Source organism: Ascaphus truei, chromosome 1 (assembly GCF_040206685.1).
Source record: "Ascaphus truei isolate aAscTru1 chromosome 1, aAscTru1.hap1, whole genome shotgun sequence".
In the NCBI taxonomy this organism is placed as follows: domain Eukaryota; kingdom Metazoa; phylum Chordata; class Amphibia; order Anura; family Ascaphidae; genus Ascaphus; species Ascaphus truei.
The window spans coordinates 110,698,864-110,718,659 of record NC_134483.1 but is presented as its reverse complement, the minus strand read 5'-3'; the positions used below and the strand labels follow the sequence as shown (position 1 = coordinate 110,718,659).

At 48.0% G+C, this 19,796-nt stretch overlaps 1 protein-coding gene across 1 annotated transcript in view; it reads left to right on the top strand.

Moving 5' to 3' along the window:
• The window catches only part of SKIC3 (SKI3 subunit of superkiller complex), a 102,078-nt gene that overhangs the window by 7,548 nt on the left and 74,734 nt on the right, over window positions 1–19,796 (top strand). Inside the window, exons 3-10 of the mRNA XM_075593258.1 lie at window positions 255–398; window positions 1,808–1,899; window positions 4,310–4,385; window positions 5,251–5,391; window positions 7,217–7,315; window positions 10,163–10,271; window positions 18,994–19,134; window positions 19,567–19,668. Coding sequence (XP_075449373.1) covers window positions 255–398; window positions 1,808–1,899; window positions 4,310–4,385; window positions 5,251–5,391; window positions 7,217–7,315; window positions 10,163–10,271; window positions 18,994–19,134; window positions 19,567–19,668 — 904 coding nt within the window. The remainder of the gene's footprint in view (window positions 1–254; window positions 399–1,807; window positions 1,900–4,309; window positions 4,386–5,250; window positions 5,392–7,216; window positions 7,316–10,162; window positions 10,272–18,993; window positions 19,135–19,566; window positions 19,669–19,796) is intronic.

Here is a 19,796-nt window from a genome sequence, read left to right as displayed (position 1 = left end):
CCATGTCCGTTACTAGAAATCAAAATGCAGGAAACAGGAACAGACTTCTTAGTGTATTAAACAATGTGGGAACGGCTGTGTTTCCTGCTTTTAAAAACTGTAATTTCACCAAAAAATTGTCACAGAAAAAAAAAATGTGGCTGGAATTTTTGGGGCCAAACCTTGCTGTTTTAAAACCTTTTTGAAACGTTTGCACATCTCTTGTGCTGGTTATGGAGAAATGCAATAGAACATTTCATATGTTTGCTCTAAAGGCGGTGCTAAAGCTGGAGAAAAATAACTACAATGCCTGGGTGTTCATTGGCTTGGCAGCAGCCGAGTTGGAGCAGCCTGACCAAGCCAAGGCTGCTTACAGAAAGGCTGTGGAACTTGAACCAGACCAGTTGCTGGCATGGCAGGTATGTAATGTGAAAGGGGTCAGTGTTAATGGAGCAGTCTAAACGTGCTGTTTTGATAGGATCGTAGCAGGGGGTCTCTTAGGCTGCGCTTATAGTGCCAGCGACGCAGCTCGAAAACAAATGCATTGTCGCCGTCGCAAGCGCTTATAGGAAGCGTGACGGTGCAAATTTTTGAAGCCGGTCAAATTTGATTTTTCAGAGGCTGTCGCCACATGTGACAGCCTCTGAACCAATCAAAGACCTGGTCGTCCGCGACGTCACCGGAAAGCGGTGACGTCACCCGTCGCCGGCACTATAAGCTCGGCCTTAATTTCAGCTCTGGGAGCCCCCGGTTTCCTGAGATACTTACCTTTTGTATGGGGTACTGGTATCTCTGTGCTATTTAAAGGTACTTGTCATGGGGGCCAATAGGAAGCTGCAAGGAATGACATCACTGCTTCCTATTGGTCTTTAAGACGCGAGAGCTTTGAAGCCGCAATTATGAGAACCTCTGCTAGCCCGGCCAGGGATGCTACCAACACCGCGTGCAGAGGGAAGTATCTCAGAAAGTAGGGGGTCGCCGGAGACCCCCAGCTTCAATCCTATTTAAAAAAAATAATAACGCATCGCTTGGATTGCCTTTTTTAAATTGCACAGAATTCTTCTCCTTAACTAGTTCAGTGTACTTTCTCAAACCCTCCCCATCATTTTTAGAATGATTATTTTCAGAGAAAACCAGGGTGTGCTCCAGTGCTGAACCACACGATACCCAAGTCTCAGTTCCTGTGATTTGTACTCTTTATTTTTTTCTCACGTGCTGGTAGAAGGAAAGTGCAATAAATAATGCTCGCTTGGGTTGTTCAATAGGAAGCCGCCATGCTGTGCTCTGATGACACTGCAAATTTCTCTTGATCCATTGGAGTGAGGCTTGGATAACAAACATATCGGTTTTCCAAAGGGGACCTGAAAGACCAGCACATACAAAAAATTACTATATTTAGAGCCAGGGAATTTCCTGAGCTGAAAATGGCAACGTTCAGTTCTAGTTCTGTTTCTGTGGGAAATAAAGATGAATTGAGTAGGTGGGATTGCAGTTTTAAAGCCATGCACTACAATTTTTTATACATCTGTTAAGGGAATGCTGCCCCTATTGTATAAAACTGGATAACATATCTGGCTATGCTTATCGCATGCATTGAAACATTTCTAAACTAATTCCCACGTGAAGCAGCTGAAAGATGATGAATGCAGTTCTGATTGTGCCTTCTTGTTATACTGTATATATTCTGCCTTTGATGGGATATGTGAAAACAAAGATGTGCATGGAGTCTTATAAAGTTTGGCGTCTGTGACTTTACAAAATGTGACCTAAATTGAAGCGATCACAAAGCATATCTAGATCCTTAAAGTCTTATCTTTCACTTGTGCAGGGGTTAGGAAACTTATATGAGAAGGTCAGTCAAGAAGATTTTAAGGAAGATTTGCCAAATGTGTACCAAAAGCTTTTGGAACTGTACAAGAGGTAAGAAATCCCCTCATGTTTTCTGCATGTGATCTGACTGACTCATCGTAACAATATTATGCTTCACTTGAAAAGCTCTTTGGATAGGGTTACTGTATAGGTTTTATTTAGATCTCTCCAAGGTTACGGTCCTATAAAAACAGCACATACAGTACGGAAACTAGTTAGATGCTTTCTAGCATAAACTATGATTTGCAAATTACCTGGATTTCAGTTGCAGATTGTCTAGAAATTTGGAACATCTCATGTTCCCAGAGTGGCAATAAATTGCTAGTGAGCATGTTTACCACATATGTTTATATGGAGTGTATGTTTAACCCCACCAAGTCACAAAATAGTACCCTAGCACTCAATTTATAGAAAACTGGAATACTTGCGTGTGCTGAACTCTGAGATAGATACCAGTGATATTGAAGTAGAAAAAGAGTAGCACTACATGGTCACTTATCAACGGTATGTGGTTTATTCAAACCCCAATGTTTCGGTTCTCTCTAGAAAGCCAAAACTTTGGGGTTTGAATAAACCATATACCGTTGATAAGTGACCCTAGAGTGCTACTCATTTTTTTTACTTCAACAATCCCACAGAGGGCCACGGACATCGCAGTGACCACGTGTTCTTGGATCTTTGGTCCCTTCCATAGTAGTTTGTGAGTAATAGAATTGTTTTTACACTTGTTTTAATATAAAAACGATTAGAAAATATTCCGCGAACTGCAATGCTCTGTATCGGGCGTAGCTATAGCCCGGGCAAAGACCAGGGGCCTGCGCTCTTTCGGGGTCGGCTGACGGGTGGAGGGGGGTGGGGTGCGGCGTTAGAGAGCCGGGACAGCAGAGGCTGGGGGCGGAGCTGAGGCAGAGAGCTGCAGAGCTCTGCTCGCCCCTGCCCGCCCCTGCTCTCTGACATCAGTGGGAGGAGTTACTATGTGCTGCTGTGGGAAGGTATGTGTCTATGTGTGTGTCAGTTTGCTGTGTGTGCTTCAGTCTGTCGCTGTGTGCTTCATTGGTCAGTATGCTGTGTGTTTTGTGTGTAAATTTGTCAGTTACATTTTGCTCTCTCTGTGCGCTGTGTGTGCCTCAGTATCTTGTCAGTGCGCTGTGTGTGTCTCAGTGTCTTGTCAGTGCGCTGTGTGTGCCTCAGTATCTTGTCAGTGCGCTGTGTGTGTCTCAGTGTCTTGTCAGTGCGCTGTGTGTGTCTCAGTGTCTTGTCAGTGCGCTGTGTGTCTCAGTGTCTTGTCAGTGCGCTGTGTGTGTCTCAGTGTCTTGTCAGTGCGCTGTGTGTGTCTCAGTGTCTTGTCAGTGCGCTGTGTGTGTCTCAGTGTCTTGTCAGTGCGCTGTGTGTGTCTCAGTGTCTTGTCAGTGCGCTGTGTGTGTCTCAGTGTCTTGTCAGTGCACTGTGTGTGTCTCAGTGTCTTGTCAGTGCGCTGTGTGTGTCTCAGTGACTTGTCAGTGCGCTGTGTGTGTCTCAGTGTCTTGTCAGTGCGCTGTGTGTGTGTCTCAGTGTCTTGTCAGTGTACTGAGGGGTGGGGTTGGGGGGCGCAGTTGGAGAAACATGCCCTGGGTGCAAAAACACAAAGTTACTCCCCTGCGTTTACGCATATTTACATTATCAGACGCCTCAACAGCCGCTCGGTCAGACCTCTACTCCTAAGACGCACAGTCAGAGGCCCCCTCTGCTCCTTCGCTGCAACCCTCCCCCCTCTCCCCCGTTCCCCCGCTCCCCATCCTCTCAGTCAGACCCCCTCTTCCTCAGGGAATTATTGCAGTGTGGGGGGATTTTAGTGTGTGTGTGAGGTTATTTTGTGTGTGTGTGTGTGTGTGTGTGTATAGTCTATTGTAGTGTGTGTGTGTGTGGGGGGGGATATTGTAGTGTGTATGTGGGAGGGAGGTTATTGTGTGTGTGTGTGTGTGTGGCCTATTGTAGTGTGTGTGTGTGTGTGTGTGTGTGTGTGTGTGGGGGGGAGATTGTTGTAGTGTGTGGGGGGGAGGTTATTGTAGTGTGTGGTGGGGAGGTTATTGTAGTGTGTGTGTGTGTGGGGGGAGATTGTAGAGAGTGAGAGGAAAAAGGGGGAGTGAGGCAGGGGGTGTAAGTCGGGGAGAGAAATACATGAGAAGGGTGAGGTGGTGTAAAAGAGGGGGACTTGCAGGGCTGCCAACACGCTGGGTGGGCCCGATGGAAACTCCTGAATCTACGGAATATGTTCACTCATAATGGGGCCCTGAAAAAAATGTTGCCCGGGGGCCCGCGCATGTCTAGCTACGCCACTGCTCTGGGTGGGCTGCAAGGTCGGCCCTAACACTGGTATGTGGGAAAAATAGTGATGCCCCAACTAGCTTTTTGTGTTTATTCCTATGCATGGGTGTGTCTTTTTATTTTTATTTATTGATTCTCTTTAACATTTCCACTTTAGTTCGGACAAGGAGAAGTGGTGTGAAGTATGCAAAAAGCTTGTAGATTTGTATCACCAAGAAAATAATCATTTGCAGGTAAAGATGCACTTTAAATAACTGGCAACGTTAAGTCTCTGGTTCTGAAATATCCTAAAATGGTCTAAAAATGACCTTTATTTAATTTTTTTAATTGAGGTGAGGGTGAATTAGAACCTTATTTGTGAATTATTAAAAGCAGCATTTTGTGGATGGTGCCATTAACTGGTGAACAAGCAGCATTGTATTTGTTTACTTTGCTATAGCTACAGATAAATACTTCTAGTGCTCACATTAGGCTAAGGCCCCGCTAGCAGAGTCAGCGCGCCCGCACTGCAGACAGGCGGGGCGCTGACAGACACAGACCGCGATATGCGGTCTGTAGGGAGCGGGGGCGGGAGTGGGAGGTTTGAGCGGGAGGGGGGGCGTGGCTTGAGCGGAGGGACCCGCTACTCTCCCCCCCCCCCTCCCTCCACGGCTCGGGTAAGTAAAGCAACATACACACACACACACACACACACACACACACACACACACACACACACACACACACACACACACAGGCAGAGAGGCAGGCACTCACGCACTCAGGCACACACATACACACACATAGACAGGCACTCACGCACTCAGGCACACACACTCCTCCCCGCTCCCCGAAGCCTCTCCTCCTCCCGAAGCCTCCCCTCCCCATTGGCTCACAGCCACACCACGTGACGCGTCAACACTAGGGAACGCCATTCTCTTGTATCCCGTAGCGGCTGACGCGTCACCGCGTGTAGTAAGCTGTGCAGCCAGGGGGGACCGGGACCGGCTCCATAGGATTCCCCTGCTGGTGGGGAACTCGCGTGTGGCCGCCCGCGCCACCGAGCGCAGCGGGACCGAGGCCTTACATTACTTGACCTCAAACGTCTTGTGTTGGCAGGCTGCTCAAACATGGCATCAGTTGATCGAGATGAAACAAGATGAAGGTGTTCAGAACAATGAACTTTGCCAGCTCTGGAAAAGGATGACTCAGTTGCTGGCAGATGATATTGACCACCAGGACAATGAGAGCCAGCAGCTGGTAACACACTAACTTCTTTTGCTGCTAACACAAACTGGGGGTCTTTGCAGTTTGAGTTTTTTGTTAAAAGGAATAGCAATTGCCAGCATATAAGAAACGTAAAGCTGTTTTGTCATTTCCCCCCCCCCCCCCAAATTTTGATTGTACCATATATAAGTAGTTTGTGGATTATGTATAGTTCTGTATCTCGATTTGCAAGGGATTACTCATTTATGCCCATGAAAGGCATATAGACCTATTTACAAATCCACAATGGCACGTAATGTGTCAGTGGCCTTTGAAATGAATGAATGTTTCCATTGGCCATTCGTTATTCCTATGCAGTATTGAGCAATTATTCAGCGCTGTGTAAAATTAAATATCAGTAAATACAAAATCAATCCAAGTGTTGGAGACATAAAAGGAAACATCGCAAGATACGTCTGAGCTCCTGGGAGCTTACAATATAAAGTAAGCAGTTTAGGGAGAGATTTACAGACACTATAAGAATGTATCTGGAAGAAATTGCAAGAGAGAGAGAATCGATGGAAAGTTAGAAGGAAATCCAAGGAAGGGCCTTGCCACTAATACCACGAGAAACAACCATGGAGAAGAGTGGTCTACACTGTCAAGAGCTACAGAAGTCCATGGTTTCGCCATATGAAGTTTGACCAATTTGGTTATGTATTGCTGTTTCAATGGAGCCTGATCATAGAGGGTCTAAGAGAAAGGGGGGCTTGAGCAAGATCATTGTTTATAAATATAACAGGCTTTCAAGGTGCTTGGAAGAAAAAGGCAGGGTAATTACAGAGAGAAGTAGATTTATTTATTTTTACTTCCGAGAAGTGTAGATATCCCGGATTATTTGAACCCAGGTGGAATGATGGGTGACAGGAATACATGTACACACCGAGATGAGAGGAAATGGGTGTATCACTGTGCCCATGATTTTCAGAGAGATCACCAGCTGTTGGTTGTAGAGTCCGGTACATAAGATGGAAAAGAGTTTGTGATGGCAAGAGTTCGGTTTTGTGGAGTAGCTGGTTATAAAGAAGGCAGTTAAGATCATGGGAGTAATAAAGTGGCTTAGAGAGAGAGAGAGATACAGGAAACCCTGGATGGACGAGAAGATGTGGGAATGATGAACTGGTTTCAAAGGGGTGAAGGTACAGCAATTATATTATATTTCCTTATTAGTGAGGGCTCAGGAACTTTACAGATTATATTATCCAGAAAGTAGTGATAAGAAAGAGGCATCAGATGCTAGGTAGAAAGAACAGCTGAGCAGCATCTGGAGTCTGATGTGCAGGTGTCCATAGTAGTAGTGAAGTAGGCTAAATGAGGCTTAAATGGGATTTGAACACATCAGTCAAGGTAGCCATTTTGGATTTGGCAATCACATGGTGGAAAATTAGTCCGTCTGTGTTGCCTACTACAGTATACTGTATATGTGACTGGTTTTCATACACTGATAAAAATTAGGTCATGCCATGATAATTTAGTTGGACACATTTAGTCATTGAACTCTTACCCTGCTGGAGGAGCGTCCCTCTGCCATTGTTAGAACTCATTTAAAATTAATAGTAAACCATTATGCTGTATAAAAGTACATTCATCTTTTGAAGGGAAAATTTTTTAGATTCGCTTTCAAACCTGCTGTGCAACTTTACAAAATAAAGGGGGGGAAGTTTTTTTGTTTTTTTTTGAACTTTAGAGAAGGACAAGAGAATCAGAAATGATATAATTTTGTACTGAACAATACAGTACATGAGCAGGAATAAAACAAAAAAAGAAGAATTGTAACTACAGCAGCACGGTGATCAATTAACATGTAATCTCATTCCAGCTTCTTACTGCATTTGAAAATGCGATGTCCTGCGTAGAGCAGGTACCTGGTGAAGAGCACCAGATGCTTTACCAAGACTTCGTTCACTGCTTGTCAAAGGTAAGAGGAGCACACAGTCTTTTGCAACTACTGTATATAGTGAAAACATATTCCTCAATCATTTGTCATAACAGCTTATATTTAGGGTTAATGCTATTTCAATGTGTATGCACATTTTTCAATACACCTTAAATCATTCCAGCACATCATTTCCATCTAGCCAAATGTTTGGGGCCTAAAAATAATTAGATAATGATAGAAGCACCACAATGTATGTAGAAGAGTTGTGTGCGAATGTGCAGGGAGCTGCACTTTGTGTTCATATGATGTTAATTCTCTTCCTTCCATGGGATTCAATGTACTGCAGCAGTGTGTAGGAATAACTAGTATCCGTCTGTGTAGCTCCCTGGTATGCCGTTGAAAGCTTTAAAACTACGCACTCATGGCTATATGCAGGCAACTCATTCATAGGGCGAAAGGATACCATGGCAAAGATAGTTTGCGCACCGCTGTCCTAGACCCTCTACAATCTGGCTTCCACACTGCTCACTCCACTGGAACAGCCCTCACTAACACAACTAATGACCTCCATGCCGCAAAAGACATGTCATTACACTCTGCTCATATTATTTGACCTCTCTCAAGCATTTGATACTGTGGACCACCCTCTTCTCCTTCACATTCTCCATACTCTTGGTATTCGGAACAAAGCTCTATCCTGGATCTCCTCTTACTTCTCCCATCGTACTTTCAGTGTCTCTTTTGCCAACACCTCCTCCTCTATCGATCTCTCTGTGGGGGTACCCCAGGGCTCTGTCCTGGGACCCCTTCTCTTCTCTCTTTACGCACTCTCTCTAGGTGACCTAATCACATCTCTTGGGTTCAAATATCACCTCTATGCTGACGACGCAACAATCTACTTTTCAATCCCTGACTTTACACCTGCTGTACAGACATTTCTCAAAGTCTCTCTGCGATATCATTCTGGATGGCCTTCCGCTGACTTAAACTCAACATGTCAAAAACGGAGCTCCTCATATTTCCTCGCAAACCTGGCCCTACCACCTCCTTCCACATTACTGTTGGAAGTACTATGATGCACCCAGTTGCCCAAGCACGCTGCCTAGGGGTTCACAATCGACCCCTCATATTCTCCTCTCACATTCAAAAGGTAGCTAAAAACAGTGCACTGCCATCTGGCAATGAATGAGCTAATAGTGAAGGGAGTTCAAGTACCTCATCAAGCAATGATTGCCAGAATGGGGCTACATTGTATTTTATTGTCAAAAAGTAGCTGTGGAGAACAATGTGCAGATGTAAGGAACCAATACAGCATTTTCATTTGCAGAGGATACAAAGAGTGATGTAATCTAATTGTTAACCTGTTGACCTTTAAGAGGGAACTGTTGTCAAATCATAAAACTAGTTAAAAAACACAAAATCTCACCCACTACATTTCTTTTTTAGGAGACTTTCCTACTGTGAATTCATTTTGCGAAAATAAACTTTTGATATGTATGTATGTCTTTATTTATATAGCGTCATCAATGTACATAGCGCTTTACAGCAGTAATACATGTGACAATCATATAAATAACAAATAATACAAATAACACATAACGGGGAGAAGTGCTTCAGACATAAAAGTAACATTTAGGAAATGGCAGAGCAAGGTGCGTTGCAGGTGGCTCTGGCAGCGAAAGGGTTAAAGATGTTCTTGGGGGGGGGGGGGAGTTGTCCCTTTGTTTACTTGATTGCCTAAAATTGCAGAGTGTTTCATTTTTAATGTTTGCCTTTAAAGGGGGTGGGGGGTGCACCTGTGAGGCAATAATTCGGGTGTTCAAAGAGAAAACAACTTGCAGTGACTTTGAATGTTTGCTGTGCTTATTATTGTTGTTCCTATCTCTAGTAATCGACAAACGCATCATGTTCCTGTATTTCAAAACAGCAGAAAATAAGCTTCAGTTGTTCGCAGTAGTGTGTACAGACTTTAAACAATATTTGCAGGTTGAATACCAGGCTCAATTTAGCAAAGAGCCCTTCATAATTTCCTGGCAGGCTACATGTAACTTTCAGCTCTGTCACCTTGCACAAAGTTATGTAACTTCTGTTGATATTAAACCTCATCTATCTAAATGAGAATAACATTAACTGTAGTAGAGAGTTGCACTACAGAGTGCTTTCACCTTATTGCAGTTGCAATGTTGAACTACTGTAGTGCTGATGGTTATTCTAACACAAACCAGTGGCAATCGCCAAAAAGACCCAGGTACATGCTGGGTCGTGTTTAAGGCATTTCTGCATTGACTAATGGCCCATCAGATTAACAGCGGTGGGACTGCCAAAGAATGGGACTGCCAGGGACCCCCGCTGTGTTCATCCGATGGGTCATTAGTCAATGCAGAAATGCCTTAAACTAGCCAGGTTACACCCAGCATGTACCCAGAATGTAACCGGGCTAGTTTAAGGCAAGCCTTAGAATACTCGTTGTCTCGTCTGTACACCTGCTCCATGTTTTAAACGCCTTATTCAGTAATTCTCATTTTTTTGTATTTTTTTTCACTGTCCGGACATGCTCATCTTTAAAATAAAAAAACAAAACCCCCCCACCTTTTTACTGTGGTTCCTTGTAAATGGTCTCCACGTCCACGTTCCAAAAGCTGCTTTACAACGTGACCTTGGTCACGGCAAATCCTGGAAGCGCTGCAGAAGTGAGGTGGGGGCCCATATCTACTAAGCCGTGCCAGAAGGTATCTGATGGAGTAGCACCGTTTGAGATGTTGACCCGGATCTTTTAAAGCTCATCAGATCATGCGTTCGGTACCAAAGAATGTCAGTCACAGCTTTGCGAGACCAGATATTGAAAAGAGTTTTTTTTTGCCCTAACAATCTGTCTGTCTGTATCAGCTTCCCCATGAAGATGCCAAGTTAAAGATGATCTGTGAAAACATGCTTGTGGTTTACCCTGCCCGATGTTACCCTCTAGAAGTACTTAGTTTGCACTACATTAAATCTGGTGAGTGAGTCTTTTTTTTTTTTCTCTCTCTTTCTTTTCTATATCTCTATCTCATCTTCTTTATGTATTGGGGGTAATTACAATGCTGTACTATTGAATACTTCCAGGCTGTAGCACTCATAGCTATCTTTTGCACAAGTCTTTTTTTATTTTTTTATTCCAGATTATTATTTTTTTGTGGCACTTTTTGATCACTAGCCTATGCAAAATAATGCTGTTTGCTTGAGGAGTACCAAATCTAGCGGCAGTGTCCATTTCTGTGCACTTAATACATGTAAAGAACTGTCAAAAAGAAATGCCCACATTTTGTTTGGTCTAACGTACAGTACTTTCTAAACGCTATACCAAAAGACCATACTTTAATAGCGCACACCATACTATATTGGACTTGGTAACGGCTGCACACGTTGTCCTCTGTGACATTGCATCGAATCTATCCCGTTTTGAGGTGGTTCTTTTTCTCTGTCTTGTAATGTTCTGTGACTTTGGCTAAATGTTTTGTCTTGAAATAATGTCTAATATATTCTGTTGCTTTATAAAGGAGGTTGTACGAAAAGTTCTCACAGGTATTTATGAAGCCGTGTACTGTACATCTGCAATTCACCGTAGATGTGCAGGTAGAACATGTCCATAAATACATAAGGATCATCATTATTCTTAATGTTGGAAAAAGGTCAATTATAGAAAATATTTCGTTTTCACAGCGAAATCCGTGTACCAGCTGGGTAAATGCATCATTTAAATTAATTTATCCTTCTAACAAAAAATACCGGCTGTAAAAAAATAAAAAAAAAAAAAAAAAAGTATGTGTTATTTTAAGATCACTTGTGTTTTTTTGTCCACGAATCTGAACAAATTTCAATTCCGCGTAATCATCTGAACAATGCAAATAACTTATTTGGGCAAAGAACATTTTGAAATAGCGGTTGTTTTGGTTAAGTAAATACAGTGCCTACAAAAACCTTATAATAATGATTCTGGGGCGGAAGAGCTTAATGTACCTATCCTTTTTAGAGCATGTTTTGCTTTAGTACTGAGGTTTCAGTTGGTCATTTTATGCAGTGACTCAGTCCCATTGGAAACACTACATAGCATTTATGTTTCCTTTATTCAGACCCTCGTAAGGCAGAACATACTGTACTGTATCTCTGTATGGAGCACTCCACAGTGTTATTAGCAATTGCTGGGAGTCCAGAGAATAAGGGTACATAATTATACATGGATGCCACTTTACCTCGTTGTTTATAGCCTGTTGAAAAAAAACATATTCTTTATGGTATGGAGGAAACATCAGTTCAGCTGATCCATTCAGAAGAGAGCAGTAATTATATCTTAATGAAATTATGTGGTACAATGATGGAGTAATTAGGCACCATTTTCTTATGGCTCTCAATTCACAATCACAAGGAGAACTGAAATTTAAGGTGCACAGCATGAAATGGGAAGGCTAGGATAATCCACTTCACAGCTACGAGGGTTACTTTGTGCGCGTGCGACACACAAACTATGTGTGTATGGTCGTGAGGTTGGTGCAAGCCTAGGGTGACCAGATTTTCAAAATGAAAAACCGGGACACATTAAAAAATTATTTATAAAACAAATTACATCACATGACGCACCCTGTTGCCATGACAACGAGACACTGACATCAGGTGGTGACATGTTGCATGACAATGTGGCATCACGTGATGCCTCGGCGCCATAATGCGTCCCGTTGTCATGTCAACTTGATGCTGCGTGACATCACGGAGCGGCTCGTTGTTATGGCAATGTGCATTACTTGACGTCGCGCGGCCATGTTATCGGAATTTGGAGGGGAGGATACAGCCAAAGGCAAGATAAATATATAATAAATAGATCTAAAAAAAAATGTTCTCTCCACACAGAGCCACTGACCCACACACCCACTGACCCACACAGAGCCACAGAGTCACTGACCTACATACAGAGAGCCATTGACCCACACACCCACACACAGAACCACTGACCCACACACCCACACACACAGAGCCACTGACCCACACACCCACTGACCCACACACCCACACACACAGAGCCACTGACCCACACACACAGAGCCACTGACCCACACACCCACACACACAGAGCCACTGACCCAAACACCCACACACACAGAGCCACTGACCCACACACACAGAGCCACTGACCCACACACCCAAAGAGCCACTGACCTACACACAGAGCCACTGACCTACACACAGAGCCACTGACCCACACACCCACTGACCCACACACCCACTGACCCACACACCCACTGACCCACACACCCACTGACCCACACACCCACTGACCCACACACACAGAGCCACTGACCCACACACACAGAGCCACTGACCCACACACACAGAGCCACTGACCCACACACCCACACACACAGAGCCACTGACCCACACACCCAAACAGAGCCACTGACCCACACACCCACAGAGCCACTGACCTACACACCGATCGACTGACCCACAGAGCCACTAACCTACACACCGATCCACTGACCCACAGAGCCACTGACCTACACACCGAGCCACTGACCCACAGAGCTACTTTCCTACACACCGAGCTACTGATGCACAGAGCCACTGACCCACACACCGAGCCACTGACGCACAGAGCCACTGATCCACAGAGCCACACACAGAGCCACTGACCCACACACAGAGCCACTGACCCACACACCCACACACAGAGCCACTGACCCCCCCCCCCCCCACACACACACACACACACACACACACACACACACACACACACACACACACACACACACAGAGCCACTGACCCCCACACACACACAGAGCCACTGACCCCACACACACAGAGCCACTGACACACACACACACACACACACACACACACACACACACACACACACACACACACACACACACACAGCCACTGACCCCCCCCACACACACACACAGAGCCACTGACCCCCACACACACAGAGCCACTGACCCACACACACACACAGAGCCACTGACCCCCCCCCACACACACAGAGCCACTGACCCACACACAGACAGAGCCACTGACCCACACACAGAGCCACTGACCCACACACAGAGCCACTGACCCACACACAGAGCCACTGACCCACACACAGAGCCACTGACCCACACAGAGCCACTGACCCACACAGAGCCACTGACCCCCCCACACACAGAGCCACTGACCCACAGACACACAGAGCCACTGACCCACACACACAGAGCCACTGACCCACAGACACACAGAGCCACTGACCCACACACACAGAGCCACTGACCCACACACACACAGCCCCTGACACACACACACAAACACACACACACACAGCCATTGACACATACACACAGTCACTGACACACACACAAAGAGCTACTGACCCACACCAAGCCCCTGACACACACACCCACAACGCCACTGACCCACACCCACAGAGCTACTGACACACAGAGCCACTGACCCATACACACACCCAGAACCACTAACCCACACACTCACATACAGAGCCACTGAACCACACACAGAGCCACTGACCCACACACCCAGAGCCAGTGGCCCACACACCGCCAGCCACTGACCCAGACCCACAGAGCCACTGACCACACCCACAGAGCCACTGACCCACACGCACATAGCCAGTGACACGCACAGAGATACTGACACGCACAAAGACGCTGACAAAGAGCCACACACACACAGAGCCACACATGTATTTATCTCCCCTCCGTCTCACTCACTCTCCCCCCCCGCCTCGCATGTATTTATCTCCCCTCCGTCTCACTCGCTCTCCTCCCCTCCCGCGTCGCATGTATTTATCTCCCCTGTGTCTCACTCACTCTCCTCCCCTCCCGCCTCGCATGTATTTATCTCCCCTGTGTCTCACTCACTCTCCCCCCTCCCGCCTCGCATGTATTTATCTCCCCTCCGTCTCACTCACTCTCCCCCCCCGCCTCGCATGTATTTATCTCCCCTCCGTCTCACTCGCTCTCCTCCCCTCCCGCGTCGCATGTATTTATCTCCCCTGTGTCTCACTCACTCTCCTCCCCTCCCGCCTCGCATGTATTTATCTCCCCTGTGTCTCACTCGCTCTCCTCCCCTCCCGCCTCGCATGTATTTATCTCCCCTCCGTCTCACTCACTCTCCCCCCCCGCCTCGCATGTATTTATCTCCCCTCCGTCTCACTCGCTCTCCTCCCCTCCCGCCTCGCATGTATTTATCTCCCCTCCGTCTCACTCGCTCTCCTCCCCTCCCGCGTCGCATGTATTTATCTCCCCTGTGTCTCACTCGCTCTCCTCCCCTCCCGCCTCGCATGTATTTATCTCCCCTCCGTCTCACTCACTCTCCCCCCCCCCGCCTCGCATGTATTTATCTCCCCTCCGTCTCACTCGCTCTCCTCCCCTCCCGCCTCGCATGTATTTATCTCCCCTCCGTCTCACTCGCTCTCCTCCCCTCCCGCGTCGCATGTATTTATCTCCCCTGTGTCTCACTCACTCTCCTCCCCTCCCGCCTCGCATGTATTTATCTCCCCTCCGTCTCACTCACTCTCCTCCCCCTCCCGCCTCGCATGTATTTATCTCCCCTCCGTCTCACTCGCTCTCCTCCCCTCCCGCCTCGCATGTATTTATCTCCCCTCCGTCTCACTCACTCTCCTCCCCTCCCGCCTCGCATGTATTTATCTCCCCTCCGTCTCACTCGCTCTCCTCCCCTCCCGCCTCGCATGTATTTATCTCCCCTGTGTCTCACTCGCTCTCCTCCACTCCCGCCTCGCATGTATTTATCTCCCCTCCGTCTCACTCACTCTCCTCCCCCTCCCGCCTCGCAAGTATTTATCTCCCCTCCGTCTCACTCGCTCTCCTCCCCTCCCGCCTCGCATGTATTTATCTCCCCTCCGTCTCACTCACTCTCCTACCCTCCCGCCTCGCATGTATTTATCTTCCCTCCGTCTCACTCATTTTCCCCCTCCCGCCTCGCGTGTATTTATCTCCCCTCCGTCTCACTCACTCTCCCCCCCTCCCGCCTCGCATGTATTTATCTCCCGTGTCTCACTCGCTCTCTTCCCCTCCCGCCTCGCATGTATTTATCTCCCCTCCGTCTCACTCGCTCCCCCCCCCGCCTCGCATGTATTTGTCTCCCCTCCGTCTCACTCACTCTCCCCCCTCCCGCCTCGCATGTATTTATCTCCCGTGTCTCACTCGCTCTCCCCCCCGCGTCGCATGTATTTATCTCCCCTCCGTCTCACTCGCTCCCCCCCCCCGCCTCGCATGTATTTGTCTCCCCTCCGTCTCACTCACTCTCCCCCCTCCCGCCTCGCATGTATTTATCTCCCCTCCGTCTCACTCACTCTCCTCCCCTCCCGCCTCGCATGTATTTATCTCCCCTCCGTCTCACTCACTCTCCCCCCTCCCGCCTCGCATGTATTTATCTCCCGTGTCTCACTCGCTCTCCTCCCCTCCCGCCTCGCATGTATTTATCTCCCCTCCGTCTCACTCGCTCGCCTCCCGCCTCGCATGTATTTATCTCCCCTCCGTCTCACTCACTCTCCCCCCCTCCCGCCTCGCATGTATTTATCTCCCCTCCGTCTCACTCACTCTCCTCCCCTCCCGCCTCGCATGTATTTATCTCCCCTCCGTCTCAATCGCTCTCCCCCCTCCCGCCTCGCATGTATTTATCTCCCCTCCGTCTCACTCACTCTCCCCCCCTCCCGCCTCGCATGTATTTATCTCCCCTCCGTCTCACTCACTCTCCCCCCCTCCCGCCTCGCATGTATTTATCTCCCCTCCGTCTCACTCACTCTCCCCCCTCCCGCCTCGCATGTATTTATCTCTCCCCTCCGTCTCACTCACTCTCCCCCCTCCCGCCTCGCATGTATTTATCTCTCCCCTCCGTCTCACTCCCTCTCCCCCCTCCCGCCTCGCATGTATTTATCTCCCCTGTGTCTTACTCCCCCTCTCACTTGCCCCTACCTTACATCAATTACCACACTCTGCTCACACAATCCCCCCTCAAAATACATACCAAAAACCCCACCCCGCAATACATAATAAAAATACCCGCCCCGCCAATACATATTAAAAAGACCCTTGCCGCCCCAATACATTTTTAAAGACCCCCACCCCCCATACATATTTTAAAAAAATTGGGCCGCACAGGTAAAATCATCATCATCATCATCCCCATATACCCTCCCCCCGCATCTCCCATCTCTCTCTCTCCCGCCCAGCATCTCCCATCTCTCTCCCCCCCCTGCATCTCCCATCTCTCTCCCCCCCCCTGCATCTCCCATGTGTCCCCCTCCCCTGCATCTCCCATGTGTCCCCCCTCCCCTGCATCTCCCATGTGTCCCCCCTCCCCTGCATCTCCCATGTGTCCCCCTCCCCTGCATCTCCCATGTGTCCCCCCTCCCCTGCATCTCCCATGTGTCCCCCCTCCCCTGCATCTCCCATGTGTCCCCCTCCCCTGCATCTCCCATGTGTCCCCCTCCCCTGCATCTCCCATGTGTCCCCCTCCCCTGCATCTCCCATGTGTCCCCCTCCCCTGCATCTCCCATGTGTCCCCCTCCCCTGCATCTCCCATGTGTCCCCCTCCCCTGCATCTCCCATGTGTCCCCCTCCCCTGCATCTCCCATGTGTCCCCCTCCCCTGCATCTCCCATGTGTCCTCCTCGCCTGCATCTCCCATGTGTCCCCCTCGCCTGCATCTCCCATGTGTCCCCCTCCCCTGCATCTCCCATGTCATGTGCCCCCCCCCATCATCTCCCATGTCATGTGCCCCCCCCCATCATCTCCCATGTGCCCCCCCCATGCATCTCCCATGTGCCCCCCTGCATCTCCCATGTGTCCCCCCCTGCATCTCCCATGTGTCCCCCCCTGCATCTCCCATGTTTCTCCCCCCCCTGCATCTCCCTTGCGTATCTCCCCCCACCTATCTCCCATGTGTCTTTCCCCCCCCGGAGAGCCGGGGACCGGTTGGGGGAGGGCCGGGACCGGAAAGAGGGCCGGAGTGCCGGGGACCGGGGGGGAGGGCCGGAGAGCCGGGGACCGGGTGGGGGAGGGCCGGAGTGCCGGGACCGGAAGGAGGACCGAGGGGGAGGGCCGGAGTGCCGGGGACATGGGGGGTTGCCGGGACCGAAGGGAGAACTGGTGACCGAGTGCTGGGGGGAGGAGTTTTGGGGAGGGAGAGCCGGGGAAGGGCCGAAGGGGCTGGAGTGTCGGGGGGGGGGGGGGCATCCTCTTACCTTAAGCCAATCCCCTGCGGCCCGGTATTCAAAGCCCCGCCCGCATCCTCCATCCAATCTCCTGCTGCCCGGCGGCATTCTAAGTCCCGCCCCCGGCAGCATAAAATACTTACCGCGCCGCATTCTCCTCACCGCCGCTGCCCCGCAATACCGGGACCAGGGACAAAAACCGGGACGACTTAAAACCGGGACAGGACACAAAAAAACGGGACATGTCCCGGTAAAACCAGTACGAATGGTCACCCTATGCAAGCCTGACCCCCGTGGCCTATAGTGTCAACCGGACACGTAATTTTGGATAAAGCTGGTTGTATCTCGGGAAACGAGGGCCCCCCAAAGGTAAGGGGTACTGCGGATCATCCCTAATGGACCCCTGGTTTAGGTAGTATGGAAAAAAATACCCTCTAAATCAAAAATCGTGTGGACTTATACATGGTTAATGACCTAGTAAATAAATTGAGTGCCTTTTCACCTGTAGAAACACACAAGTTTTGTCAATAACTTTTTTTTTTTTTACAAAACTCTGTTGCATGCATACATACTATTTTTGATAAGCTGAAACAATATAAAAAAACTAGCGAACATGTATAAATGTATACCCATGTTTTATTGTTTGTTTTTTTGCTGCTCGTCATAGAAATATAGATGTAGCCAGCGTTATTGCACCCTCTGGTGTGCTGCAGCGGGACGTGCACAACACACCATCGGGAGAAGCCGCCATTGTTTTGAACCTGCTGCACGCGAGAGCGAGGCTGGGCTATCACACTTTCACCCCTGGGTGCATGTCAGCGGGTGTAGTAAAGTTGACTACATCTGTACTTCTAGTGTAGTAGCGCTTTGCGCAATCAATACTATGTGTGTGACTGCAGACCTTGCAGTCATGAATAAAAGGTCTATATCTTCCTTTAGAAACTGCCATTACAATGCAGAGGAAAACAAAACATTTCTGAGTAGTAGCAATATATTTAATTATATAGCAATTGTTATTTTTTTACTAACGAGCTGTTCAAGACCACATACGGGACAATTTGGAGCGGAGCGGTGAACGCAATCTCCTCTAGGTTAATCCTTTGGATGCCGCAGGACGTAGTCACTATGTCATGTGGTCTAGCACTCCAGGGGTCCCATGACATAGTAGCTACATCACCCACATGTTCGTTTTTGTAGGGGAGCTAGCGTTCTGCGCTCCACAGGTGATCTTATAGTAAAAGGAGGACGAGGCAAGTTCCATCATCCGTGACAGAGGGATCTCATGGTCGTGACTGCCGGAGGGGCACTGGTGCTGGTGCTGCAGCCCCTCCAGGACTCAGAAGGTTAATGCAGCAAACCCTAATTTGGGAGATTTTGTTTTATTTTTTACGGTACCGGAACCGTTCCCCCAAACTGCAGTTTCTGACGCAGGAAAACTACAAATAGCTGCGAAATCCGCAATTCCGTCTCCTAATAATGTTGTTGCTTTATAATAAAGTACATTTTTCCATTGTAGGAGTCGCTAGTGAAGAGGCTTTCCATTGTTACAGCAGGCTTGTGGAGTTGGAGCCCTTGAGTGGCCCGGGGCTCATTGGTATGGGCATCCAAGCTCTGCATGACAAAAAGTATGAAGTGGCTACTAAACATTTATCTCAAGGTAAAGTCTCACCATCTCCTTTATCTAAGCTTTGTCTTGTTGCTTCAGGATATTCATTATAGATTTATCCCATCAGTACTCTGCAGCCTGCATCTTGTGCTTCTCTAGCACTCAAGATGATAACCGGGTTGGTGGAAGCTTCCTGTTTTGTCATAGGAAAGAGCTAAAAAAAAAAAGTAAAGGTGAGGCCTTCTGTCATAACGAACCTAATAAGCCAGGCCACCTTTTTATGCAGAAATGGTAGGCTACGTCAACTCAACTGTTTTACTCAAATCCAGTAATAATGAGAAATGAGGAACCACGGTCCTGTTGTTAAAGTTTAGAATACCCAGAAAACATTATATTTGCTCCCTTGAGTCAGAATATGTACATTTGTTGTTTCTTCCATGTGGTAAATGACCCGTTTGAGTTATTCCTTGCTTGTATTGTTAGGGCTGCAGAAGGTGAACTCCTGCCCGTTTGCATGGTATTATCTGGCACAGGCACAACTGAAAATACACAAACAGGCCGAGGCTATTTCATCCTGTGACCAAGGTGAGAGGTTTGGGGATTTGCTCCCGAAAGTAAACAAGCCATTATTAATAGCGCATAGTGTTTGCTTGAGGCAAGGCTACACCCAATTTCAATGATTTCTACGTCACACAACTCAACTTATAAATAAT